The sequence below is a fragment of the Falco naumanni genome, chromosome 4, assembly GCF_017639655.2.
Source record: "Falco naumanni isolate bFalNau1 chromosome 4, bFalNau1.pat, whole genome shotgun sequence".
NCBI lineage: Eukaryota > Metazoa > Chordata > Aves > Falconiformes > Falconidae > Falco > Falco naumanni.
In genome coordinates, this window is record NC_054057.1 from 81838141 (window position 1) to 81851194 (window position 13054).

At 48.3% G+C, this 13054-nt stretch overlaps 1 protein-coding gene across 1 annotated transcript; it reads left to right on the forward strand.

Moving 5' to 3' along the window:
* The first annotated feature begins 289 nt into the window (after window positions 1-289).
* LOC121086336 (cytochrome P450 2W1-like) lies at window positions 290-11514 on the forward strand. The gene is made up of 9 exons (XM_040589954.1): window positions 290-563; window positions 2985-3147; window positions 5028-5177; window positions 5260-5417; window positions 5828-6001; window positions 6982-7123; window positions 7491-7675; window positions 8183-8324; window positions 10065-11514. Exons 1-9 carry the CDS (start codon window positions 366-368, stop codon window positions 10253-10255), a joined length of 1503 nt encoding a protein of 500 aa, XP_040445888.1. The 5' UTR covers window positions 290-365; the 3' UTR covers window positions 10256-11514.
* Window positions 11515-13054: the final 1540 nt, after the last annotated feature.

The window sequence follows — 13054 nt, forward strand, 5'->3', positions numbered from 1 at the left end:
GAGCGTTGGAGGGTCATAGTACTGCTACTAAAGGACCTTGAGGTCTCAGGGGGAGGAGGAGGTTATAGAGGAATGCCAAGCACCTTTTCCCATGTATATGTTCTTGCACACACATGCATGGGTTTGTAATTTGAAACTCTCTTTACTTCTGGACAGGCTTTGCAAACTGCTTAGACCACATTCTCTGAGGTGTTTAAAGAGGGTGGAGTATGCAATATTTATTTAGGTACTCTACAAACCTTAATAAGAATCGAGTGCTTGTAGCAATCGCAGAGAGCAAACAGAAAGCCAGCTGGCAGAAACTGAACAGTGCCACTGCATTTTTATTGCTTCTAACCCCCAAAACCCAGATTATTACTAAAAAAATGTCTTTTTTAATTTCATTTATTTCTGATCCTGCATTAATTTGCCTGCTGTGTGCAGCAGTATTACTAGCTGTAGTCTATTTTTCAACTGGCTATAAAAATTCAGCTTTTAAATTACCTCCTGGTCCAACTCCTCTTCCGATCATTGGTAACCTGCACTTGGTGGATCTTAGAAGGCAAGATAAATCACTAATGAAGGTAGGACAAAAACCCCAAACCCAGACCCTCATAGATTTTAAAGCTGCCTGGGATATATCAGTGAGAACCTTTAATCTTTTTTAATTCAGACTAAATTGTAAAGGTGTGGAAATTGCTTTATAATATTTTTCTGGGCTTTTTCTAGCCAATGTCTGTGTTGATGCGATGTCATTTATGAGCGATCAGCCATTTAAAAAAGACCTCTGGGTAATATGGGATTTCTTCATGTAATTGTGATGATGTACATGAAGTATATAATGCTTGTGGGATTTGAAATATTAATTTGACAGCTCGGACACCCAGAAATCTTTTAAAGCATTAGGACATAACTAACATGAAATGAAATTGCTTCCCTCCCCTCTGCCCCGGAGAACTGGCAAGGGGAATTCCACGATGCAGTGACCCCAAAACTGCTTCAGAGAGGGCCAAATCCAGATGCCCCATTGCAAAATCCATTTCCCTCTTGATTAATTGGATACGCATTAAAATCTAGACAGCAGTACAAGAGAGGGATGGAGAAGTTGCGCTAAGGAAATCAGAATGAATAGCCTGTAAGCTCTTCTACTAGCCTGTAATTAAGAGAACTTACCCCACTTAACGGTGGTAAACTATTCTTCTGTGCAAGAGGAGGCTGGCACAGCCTGGGGTGTTTATGTCACGCTCCCCCCTTGCTCTAGCAGACAGCACCCTTGGGGATCGACCTGCGCCGGGTCAGGGAGAGAGTGAGCAAACAGACAGTGGCGGTTCACAGCGAGGTGTCGGCGCAGCTCCCGTAACACCGGTGCTCAGCAAACGCTGGCCGTTTTCTGGGAGCAGCCGAGCGGTGGGTTAGCACTGCCATGGGGTGAGGCTCCCAGCACCGCTGGTGTAGGAGCAGTGGCAGGATTGGGGTCAGTTTACCCAGTGGGGCTGGGCAGATGTTGCTGCAGCCTCTGAACGGCTGTTTGGAATTACCTCCGTGTGCTTTCATCACCTGCTAGGCTGTGTTGGGTATTGTCTACTATTGCCTTTACTTTGGGATTACTCCAGAGGAGTTATCCCTCCATCTCACTCCACAGAGAGCAAAAACAGGGGATTGCATTGAGCAACAGCAGCGGTGTTTGTTGGCTGGGCACCTGATGGGGTGCCCTTTTCTCCCCTATGAAAGCTGCCGGCGGAGCTGGCGCAGGCTAAGGCTGCACACACACCCCACGTGTTTGCTTAGGCAGCACGTTTGGACGGTGGCTGCCCATCCCCTTGCTCCAGCCCAGCCCGAACTCTTCTCGGCTGTTCCCATGTGCTGTTTTCAAGCTGCTGGGGAGCCAGCTGCAGCTGCAGCAATGGGGTGGCAGCAGGCAGCAGCAGGCAGCCTCCCACAGTCCCCCGTGCAGTGCCAAGGAGACACACGGGCAGGGGTTGAGGGGGGCATGACAGTCTCACCCTTGCAGAACGCAGACATGTAGCAGCAGGCACACGTATGACGATCCTTCTGGAGCGTGGATTCACCCATCAGCCAAGCTTGCTCTGCCGCAGACCCCTTTCCTTGGCAAAGAGAAGCAGAGACCTGCGCACAGCACAGCGGCTCCGGGGGCACACGTGGGACATGCCAGCGGGACCACATGCTCCTGGAGGGATTTTCAGTTCCCTGAGTCACTGCGTTGCTTTTGAAAACCACTCAGCAAGGCACAGCTTTGGTGGGGAGCCACGGAGAATTTGTCCTGGGGCATGTGGCAGTGGAAGAGCTTCTCTGTGTTATGGCAAAGATACATCCAGAGCCTTCTCAGTGCAAAATGAGCATCACTCTGTACAAGCACGGGGACAGCCAGCAGGTCAGGTAGCCTCCTGCTTCTGCTGCGGGTTTCCCTGCTGTGCCCAGCTGAGCTCTAGGTACCAAAGCCAGGTCCGAGCAGAGGGGCATGGATTTGCAATTTGTGGTCATCCAAGGCAAACTAAATGCCTGGCATGGAGCAAACAGCTCCTCTGGTCCCATGGCAGGGATGCAGGAGTGCTTCGGTATGAGAGGAGCATCGTACCAAAGCTTTCCTGTGTGACAGCATCATTATTTGCACTGAAGTTCCTTCTCTGTTTTCCTCTTTCTCAGTTTGCGAACTTGTGTTGCCCTTTGAGGTCCAGTCTTTAACTCTAGGTGGGGTTTTTGTTTTTCATTTATTTTCTTCTTAACAGTAAAACCAGATTAGTAACGCAGTGATGGGGTTGGGGGTTCTTTCATGGCAAGAAGCCTAAAATCCATATGGATGCAAGCCAGGCATCTGTACGAAATGCCTTGTGTTTGACCGTGATGAGCTCCAGCCCACAGGCGCTGTTCTGCAGGCAGTGCCCAGCAGGATGCCAGGGCGTAATATGTCCTTTCAGAAAGCAACAGGCGTTTGCCCCATGCACTCTCCCTCCCTTCCTGACCATCACAGCTCGCCTCTTTTTCAGCTTGCGGAAAAATACGGCCCCATCTTCACCCTCCACTTTGGGTTCCAGAAAGTTGTGGTCCTGACCGGGTACGAAGTTGTGCGGGAGGCGCTTGTGAACTACACAGAGGAGTTTGTAGACAGACCATCCATCCCAATATTTGACCAAATTCAGAACGGAAACGGTACTAGAGCAATGAGCGGGAGCGGGTGGGAGGGATGACACCGTCGCTTAGTACCAGCCTAACTGTGGATCCCCGGAGCCCGGCTTTTAAACATCCCCCTTGGACCCTTCTGAAGCCAAGCCAGCAGAAAACATTTGGCTTTCCTCATTCGCATGCAATGCCTCCTGGCTTTTCACTATTTTTACTAATGCGCTTGCAGCTGATCCATATCCTAAGTGTTATAGGGTGAGGAGTGGGATTTTTAAAGGCACTGTGGTCATTCTGGGGTTAGTTCCCATAAGACGTGGCTCGCTGCCACCACCACATTTGCAAACCTTCCTCAAGGTTTCAGGGGACTTTGGACTAACTGGTTTGGCTGTTCGGAGCTGTAGGGTTTTTCCCTTTCTCCCACTGCCAGGTGCCACAATTCTGGACATCGTCAGTCCCCCACGCCCAGAACAGGCTCTTGGGTGCACCAAAGTGAAACAGGTTCAGGCAGAAGCAATAGGCTGAGGCTGGAAATTTGGCCCCACAGACAACCCCGTAGTCTTTCCAAGGCAACTCTCCATCCCTGAGTATTTCAGAGGACTTTTTTTGCCTTGTTTTTCTATCCTCTGCTCCAGCTGAGGCTTTAGCTTTGAGCATCCAAAAGGCAGCTTTATATGCTAGTCACAGGCTGAAGTTGGGATTACAATTAGAAATTAAATTACCCAGCTATAATATCAATAGGTGAATTTATCGCTACATAAGGAAAAGGAATCGATGGAGAGAAAAACATTTTTCAGAGCTAATCTACATGTAAAATATCCCTGTGGGAGACTGTCAGTATTGCACTGTAAGTCCTTTCACGCTTACCTTCTCAGCTCAAGTCTGAGCCACTTAGAGGTGACCCAGAGCTGTAAATTCACAGGGGCTGTTAAGTAACAACGGTCACAAATTTTCCCATGAAACATTTTTTCTTCAGAAAATGCCGATTCGTGGACTCCAAAGGTGTGTGTTTGAAAGAAAGGAAAGATCTGGAAGAAATTGCATGAATTAAAGAAAAAATTAAAATTAAGTTTAGAAATTTGCTTTGACATTTTTAGAGCAAGAAGTTTTGCTTTCCAAACTACACTGCTTTAAAGCAGTATTTATTCTAGAAAAAGCAAACACATTTAAAAACCTTGCAGCCAAGATGAAGATGTAAAGTGCCGTGAATCCAGCTTTTTGATTGACACAGACTGAGACAGTAAAAGAAAAAATTGTGTCAATAATCCAAAGACTATTTCCAACAGTTGGGATGAAATACCCATCCCTGCTTGGTGGTGTTAGTGATCATCAAGGCATGAGCTCAGAAACCTTCACAAAACACTAGTATATTTGCCACTGCTGAAAACGCAGTGTCGCTGGGAATCTCAATAAACCATTCAGCAGCGACCAGGGTCGAGGTGACTGAATTATCCCACCCCACATAGATAAAATACCTTTATCACTGGAAAAGGACAAAGGTAGAAGCTTCGAAGATACAAGATTGTTGATGAGGCCTTAGACTTGCAATCAAACAGGGTCAGAAAAGTTGCATGATTGACTTAGACCAACATCTCCTCAGCTCTACAGCCAACCCGTACTGGTCTGAAAGCCATACCAGCTTAGCTCGCGCTCAGGAGAGGGCTGGGGCAAACTGGGTTGGGTGGGAGCTTTTTTTTCCCCAATCTTCAGGCTCAGTGAGACTGGGAGAATGGAGCTGAGAGGATACAGGGAAGGGGAGCACAGAAATGGGAAACCCTTAGTCCCTAAATCCATGGGAAACTGGGCAGCAGAAACACTTGTGGAGTTCCCTGCTCATCCAGACCCCTACTTGGTTTTGTGCGGTGGGGCTGCTCCATGCCTGAGCCCAGCACCGTGTCTCATGGCCTCCCCAGGTTTGTTCTTCTCTATTGGGGAGCTGTGGAGAACAACTCGGAGATTCACTGTATCCAGCATGCGCAACCTCGGCATGGGGAAAAAAATGATAGAAGGGAGAATTTTTGAGGAGCTTCACTTCCTTATTGAGATGATCAAATCCTTCAAAGGTGAGCACGGTGCTGTACAGCCTCATATGTGTCACTGCTGCTGCAACACCTCACTAACGTTTCCATGCTCCTCCCATTGCAGGGGAACCTTTTAGCCTGCCGTCCTTCAACTGTGCTCCGATCAATATCACCTTCGCCATGCTCTTTGGGGACAGGTTTGACTATAAGGACCCAACATTTCTTACTCTCTTAAGACTCATAGATGAAGTTATGATTCTTCTGGGATCTCCATATTTGAATGTAAGTAACCCATCCCACAGCTTAACAATTTTTTCACACTAGCACACTACATCTGTGAGCCACACAAACCGTAGGATTTAGTTCAGCAGTTGTCAAATGTACAGAACCAGCCATTACACCTAAAATGTGACAGTTCTCATGTGCCACTTTCATCACCACAAATGTGCTGCTGGATTCCCCTTTGCTACTCTCCTTTTGAACCATTGTGCACATCTGTGCGGAGGGTCTGTTTCAACAGAATGGCATAAATGCTTAAAACTGGGTAGTGCTAAATAAGGCTCAAAGGCTGCAAACCCCTCCCTTATGGAAATCTGCCCGGGAAGTCCCTGGGATGCTAAGATGCTACTATTGCAAGACAAAACTGATACTTCTGCAGACTTACATGCCTCTCTTTTTAAATCCCTCCTTAGTATTTCAATTTCTACCCGTTCCTTGGATTTCTTTTCAAAACTCACAAGATTATGCTTGGTAAAATAGAAGATGTGCGCGTCATTTTAAGGCAATACATGAAGGCAAGCAGGGAGGACATCAATGAGAACAGCGTGAGGAGCTACATTGATGCACTGATATTCAAGCAACAGGAGGTATTTGACTGCTTAGCTCTGTTGACCTGTTGACTGTTTGCAATGTCTCATTTGGATTTTCTAGCCAAAACAGTTGCTGAGTCTTGATTTCAGTCATGTCATGTAAACCTATTTTACCTATGTTACTCTAGCAGCGTTGAAATGAGATGCCAGTCTCTTACTGTTGGTGTAATCTACTGCAGGGATTTTTCCATCAAAATTAAGGTACGAAAGGCACTTTCCCAGTCCACTCCTGAAATAGCAGCACTAATAATGTGAGATCAGCTTCTTGTTCCTAGTAGAAAATGATATGAATTTGCACGAAAGCTGACTCTGCCATTCTTTTTACAACAACAAATCAATTAATCATCAATACCGTTGCTCCAAGATGAATGATAAACTTAAATTACTTGAATGATAAATCACCAGTACAAGTCCTAGCCCTGCCCTGCATCTTACTTTAGCAGAGGCTCGGCAGTTTCACACATCAGTTGACTTCATTCAACACAAAATATTTGGGCTCTGAGCTTTTTCTTCTTTCCAGCTGGATCTGGGCCAACCTTAGGCACTAAGTATTCTACCCAGCTATGTGGAGGAAGGGTCGGTACAGCCCTAAAGCCCAACAGCAATGGCCTGAAAGGTCAGTTTGAATATTGCTGGGAATTCAAACCTGCCCTTGGAGAGGGGGAGTCCCCCAGGGCGAGGATTAGCTGAATCTCCTTCTGTACAGGGGAGAGACCGGGCTCTGCATCTGGCCCTGGGCTTCAGCCCGCTTCTGGCTGGAGATGGATGCTGAACCAAAACTCCACTCCAAACCTTCCATCTTTGGTGCTTCCACCTTCAGGAAATGCTGTGCATACAGGATCAGGCCTATTTTGTCACCCAGTTCCCAAACACAAGATCACAGTGAACAGCGTCATAGGCGATGCAGCATTTCCCAAGCTTGCTGAATACGAAGTCTGACGGTTTGAAGACCTTTCTTACCGCTTGTGTTTTTAAAGGAGAAAAACAAGAAAGACAGCCTCTTCCATGATGACAACTTAATAGCCTCCATACTCGACCTGGTCATGGCAGGGACAGAGACCATAGCCACAACGCTCCAGTGGGCCATCCTGCTGATGATGAAATACCCAGAGATTCAAAGTGAGCTCCTTTTGCCTACGCTCCATCCGTGGCACAGCTGATCTGGGGAGGGGAGAGGCCTGCCTTAAGAGCTGAACCCCATCTCTTTATTGTTATGAACTCCTGATGTAATTAGATGCTGATCAAAGTCACAACAAAACAGTCCCTTTGCCTTGGGAGGAGAGAGGATGAGTGGAGATCAAAGCATGATGCTGGGGAAACAACCCATCCGCGTGCCTGAACTAGAAATAGAGTGGGGAAACCCAGGCTTGTGTTTTAAGAATCCCCTCCCTCCAGACCCTGGAAAAACATGTTTTTCCCAAAACCAAATCTGAGGCGGGAGCTGGCTTCCTTGCTGGGGCACATCCTTTTTGTTTGTTCCTTCTAGAAAAGGTGCAGGAGGAGATTGGGAGAACCGTCAAAGCTGGAAGCTGGGCCACATACGAGGATCGGAAGAACATGCCATTTACAAATGCAGTGCTACATGAAGTACAGAGGTTTATCACCCTCCTGCCCCACGTTCCCCGCTGCACTGCTGTTGACACCCACTTCAGGGGCTACTTCCTTCCCAAGGTAGGCAACTGCTCCATGCTAGGAACACAGCACCCTCCTCACCTTGCCAGTGCCATGAGAGACCCGTTTCTTTAGAGGGAATTATAGGACAGAAGGCCAAAGTAGGTGTTCAAAATCATTCCCAGAAGAGTTTCTGTGTTGGCTCTATGAGACTAATATTGTAGGACTCAGTTCAGCCCCCCTAATGCTCAGGACTTACTCCACCAGTGACCCTGGTTTACACCCTTGGTGCCATCTGCACAGTGCAGTATCTGCCAGGGAAGTTACAGGACCTGACCCCCTGCTTGGGGTTTTCATAGCACCACGTGGGGTTTGGCTTCTGTCCTTGGCACTGCTGCAAAAATCTCGGTGACCTCTCTCTCTACTGGCTGATGGGATAAACCCCTCAGGGTCTCCACCTACCCCAGGTGGAGCAAATCTCCTAAGACATAGAAGTCTGTGTCACAAAATGAACAAAAACCAGAGCACTTTTGCTGTCTTTTGTGCCTTCATGTACTTTTCTTCCAGGGTATAATTGTAATCCCGTCACTCACCTCAGTGCTGCTGGACAAGACGCAATGGGAGACACCGCATCAGTTCAACCCCAACCACTTCCTTGATGCTGAAGGGAATTTTGTAAAGAGAGGAGCTTTCCTGCCCTTCTCCACAGGTAACTAGAGGGCTGATCTGCACCGGCCTGGGGCTATGGTAGGACCATTTACCACAACATATGCAAAAGGGGTCTTCATGGCTGAGTGGTGCCTTTAACTCGGTCCCTAATCAGCCAGGCAACTGAATGGAGCCAATTATTCTGCATCCAGGCAAATGGCTGCTCTCAGAGCACCGCTCTCCCACCACTGAAGGCATGGGTTCCCAAAGGCTCAATAGGAGAGACGAGGAAGAAGATGTATTGCATCCAAAAGAAGGTGGAAAAATGCCTCCAAGCCATCAGGAGTAGGTGGATAATCAGACAGGACTGGTGGGGATGCCAGCACGGCTATGACGGGGTTTCATGAGCAATCCTGGAAGTGAGGGTACAATCCAGGGACCCTCAATTCCCATCTCGAGGCAAGTCCCACATGTGAGTGGGTCTGATGGACAAGGCCTCACCCACTGCCCACCAGAGCCAAAGAGATTCCCAGTAAGCCCTGCACCTTGACTGGGTGTTACAGCCAGCAGAGACCTACTATGGGACAGAGTACACCAAACCGTATTACTCATTACACATATTATTGTGAAATCTTCAATCCAAGGCCCTGGGTTGCTCCCAGAAATCACCTTGGACTGTGATTCTTGCAGCGGCACTTTTGAGAGCTGCCAAGGATTCCCAGCAAGGACTGTTCTTTTAGAGGAAGACGTACATCCCCATGGTTATCGGAGGTGATAGGACACTTGGCATCCTGACACTACCTCCAACTGTCATTTTGGTCAAGTCACAAACTATATTTTTTTTAAAAAAAAATCTCAATTCTACCTGCAAAATACAATTAACATTCTCTCCCCGGAGGCTCATAAACCCAGCCTGCCTTGGGCTTAAACTGAGCTAATGGTAGGAACAGTTGTTACACATCAGGAACTCTCCCCTGAGCCATCCTAAAAGAAGAAATATCACTTCCACAGTGCCTTCCTGACAGCCAGAAATGCTTCCAAAGGTTGCTCATTTCCAGAAACACCTGCCCTCAGCCCATGCCCTCAGCGTGCGTTATGAGGGGCAGAACTTGTTAGGACTTCAACAAATCCTAGCACTGCAGGAGCCTGTAAGTGCTATAAAGGGAGATGTCCTGCAGAACCCTCCCGTGTCACCTTACACTTCCCAGCTGTTCCTCTGAAAGGATGGCTTGAAGGGATTCCAGAACATGCTCCAACCAGACCCTCAGCAGTAACTTTGGGTGTTAGGAAGCCAGTCCTTGCTGTCCACCAAGTGCTTCAGCCATACGGGGACCATCATGCAGGGGCTGGGAATCTAGCACAAAAAGTGGGTAGGAAAGAAGGAACGCAGACTTTTTCTAAAAGTGGGATGTTAGGATCAATTCCATGGGAAAAGTGAGTTTCAAACCATTCCACTTTGGGAGGAGGTAGCATTTTCCTATTAGGTTCTTTTCAAAGAGAAAGGGTTAAAGATGTTGAGGGGTTGGAAGATCTAAGGAGAGAAGAGGGTACATCATGAATGCATAATAACCCTGCAACACAGCTGTCAGTTGCTGCTGCAGGTGTCTGTGTGACAGAAGAGACCAGGCAGGCACACTGTGCCAGTGTGACTGGGACAGCTACTTCTAGCTGCTCCTCTGCCCCAAAATGCTCTGGTGTATTTCAGGGTTTCGCTTCTGCTTCCAACATCTCAGATGCTACCGTGTCCATGGCAAACATTCTAGTTTGATCTTTCAAGTAATCACACTGCTTTCATCTGCAGGGCGAAGGAACTGCATTGGAGAAAGCCTCGCCAAGATGGAGCTGTTTGTCTTCTTTGTAGGGTTGCTTCAGACATTTACTTTTCAACCCCAGCCAGGAGTTTCAGAGTCTGACTTGGACCTTACTGTCCCCCAAACGACTTTCACGTTAAGGCCTCAGCCTCAGGCAACCTGTGCTGTCCTGCGTGAATAACCACGGCCTTGCTGCCCAGCAGCCCAACAAGTGGGGAAGCTGCTTAGACCCAGCTTAGCTATGCTAGGACTCGCCATCCCCCCATCCTGCCACATCACCCTCTTCCACATCCCCTTCCCACTGTCTCCATCCACTCCCACTCCACCACTACACCTGTCTCAGACAAGGCGCATGGAGCTGATGGAGGGATAGAGGAGGTGGCCTGGCGAAGGGGATGCAGCCCGTGAGTAGTAGGTGTGACACCCAGGCTCCCATGGCAACGCAGTGAAGTTCATCATGATGCAGAAATCTGCCTGAAATCCTGAGGAAAGACGCACCCTGTTTGCCGGGAGCTGCAGAAATACACCGTGGGTCACGCACATGAACCAACCCTAAGCACCTCGTGAACTTTTTCCCAAGTTCCCTAATTATCCATAGCTTCTAGCAAAACCCTACCAGCCTAGGCAGCCAAGTCAAATGCTGAGAGTGAAAAAACAAATCGATTCATGTGATCTGAGGACAAAGTTACTTCTGCCTTGGAACAATGGCCTGAAAGATGCCCCAGACTCTGCAAACCTGTTCAGATAAGCAAGTGCTGCTACCACCACGTTCAACACTGCTTCACAGTCTGAATAAAACAAGATCTACATTTCTAAGTTTGCAGTCTAAATCATAAGTTCACATGAGATTTGTACCAGCAACTGATCATAAAAGGCTAACGATACAGAAAACCCAACTAGACCCATTTCTAGTTTTACGCATCTCTGTCTTTCCTGACTGTTAAGTGGGATCAAACACTGTTCCTCTCTTCAGACCTCCTGGTTAATGGTGAGAGCCAACAACAGCAGCCAGTCTGCTATTTGGGGTCTGGCCATGGGAACCAGCCATGCAACTGCCCTGCAAATAGTGTCTAATTTCACAGTGCCCATATTACACACACAGATGCAAGGAAAACTGGGATCAGGGATTAGACAAGACCCAGTGTGGGTTATTTTCCTTTCCTCTGTAGCTTTGTCTGGCTGTTGTCCCTGTCTGTAGCACTCTTGCCTGCCATCATCTTATTTCACAATCTTATTTCAGTTGATGTATAGCTCAGGCAATTTTCCATCCATTTATCTATCTATGAATTGCCACCTCTCCATATGCATTTTCTTATCATGTGCTTTATCATATTATTTGTTTCCCCCTTCATGGGAATCCAATAAAGTTTTAATCCAATGTCTTCATCATATTTCATATGCCTGCCACCCAGCTTTGCATCTCACAGAAATGGAGATGCCATGAAAGGTTGACCCTGAGCCCAGAGTGACAACAAACATTATAATTCTACTTGCATCTTACAAGTGAGAGGTTCTGCATAGCCTCATCCTAGCAAAAAAAACTCAACAGGAGACCCATCATATCTGCAGAGTGGGTTCTCCACGGCAAAGATCTTTCCCTTTGTGCTCAGCTACGGACTACTAGTCAGTCATGGGGATGGCATTTGTTTTTCACTTTTATGCCTTCAACTCTTGCTTGCAGAGGCTAAATGAAAGGTTGCCACCTTCACTGATGCTGATGCTGTCCCTCTGCTTAGTGCCTTGGACCCTGAGCCTCTCATCTCTTGCTCTCCCAAAGCATCAGCTGCTGGCAACGTCACTCTTGAGGAGTGGTGGCAGCAGGATGGGGTCTTCTGCAGGGAAGGCAGAGAGAGGCAGGTAAAGCACGTGAGGAGCAAGCCATATATCTACTCAATGAAGGAAGTTTTGGCCTTGCTGAAATAAAAAAAGACTTTTGTCTTTGGCTTCAGAGAGGCCAGGACGGTTCCTGCTCTAGCCCCCTCCAAAAGCAATATGAACTCAAAAGACAGATATTGCAGATAGCGAGTGCTCCATGGGACAAAACTGGACTGGGTTCAAATCTGCATGAATTCACCGGTGGAACCTCAGACCTGACCCCTTTCCATGGGCCCTTGGGTTCTTGGCTTCGCAGCAGCGAGATGGATCCCTTCCTACATGGCATAGCAGCCTTCGGAGCCCGCTCCTTTTGGACATCAGCTTCTGTACTGGCAGGCTCCGGCAGGCGGAGCAGAGCCAGGGGCAGTGCAGGTCACAGCCAGCGATTCAGCAGGCTGAGCAGTACCTGTGCCTCAACGAGAGCCATGAGCTACGAGGTGCAAACATCCATGGGAAACAGGTTTCTTTGATCCCTCTGGAAAGCGCCGTGCACCCTCCTTGCGCCTGTGCTAGCAGGTGGATGGAAGCGGTAGCTCCCCAGCAGGCTGAATTAGCTGAACCTATCTCTGCAAAAGAAAGTGCCTGCCTCCCATGTATTGTGCAGCCAGACGATGGCAGAACATTGATTATGACTCAGCTATACATTTATCTAGCAGAAAACATTGGCTCGCAGGGGCAGAAATACTGTTTCCACATTCCTCAGTGGCCCCGAGGGTCTTTGCTCCAGCTGCAAAACATGTTCGTGCCTTGCAACACACTGCCCTGACCCAAGGCAAACATCCTGGGGGGGGACAGGTGGCTTGATTTTTCAAGTAACATCCGAACAAATCCAACTCGCACCATGCCTGTGGCTTGTGCCACGCACGGCTGCCTGTCCCGTAGCCCACCCTGCCAGCCCCGGCGCTGCACGCTGCTCTCGGGGGGGGGCAATGGGCAGGTGCAAGGATGGCAGCGGTGGGGTAGATCGGTCAAATCAGGGCTGCCTCCTTATCTGCAGCCCCACTGCCCGCCGCCCTCAGCAAGAAGGTTGTGCAGAACATCATTTCTGTTTTCTTTTTGCCACGAGATGGCACCCCGATCCCTGGGAGTCCCAGGCAGCCCCCCC

What these genes read in the sequence shown, in the direction of transcription:
- LOC121086336 (XM_040589954.1), top strand. Translation starts at nt 366, where the DNA reads ATGTCTTTTTTAATTTCATTTATTTCTGATCCTGCATTAATTTGCCTG. An exon ending in CCAAATTCAGAACGGAAACG is followed by an intron (nt 3,148 to 5,027) that starts GTACTAGAGCAA and finishes TGGCCTCCCCAG; the next exon opens with GTTTGTTCTTCTCTATTGGG. An exon ending in GATGATCAAATCCTTCAAAG is followed by an intron (nt 5,178 to 5,259) that starts GTGAGCACGGTG and finishes CTCCCATTGCAG; the next exon opens with GGGAACCTTTTAGCCTGCCG.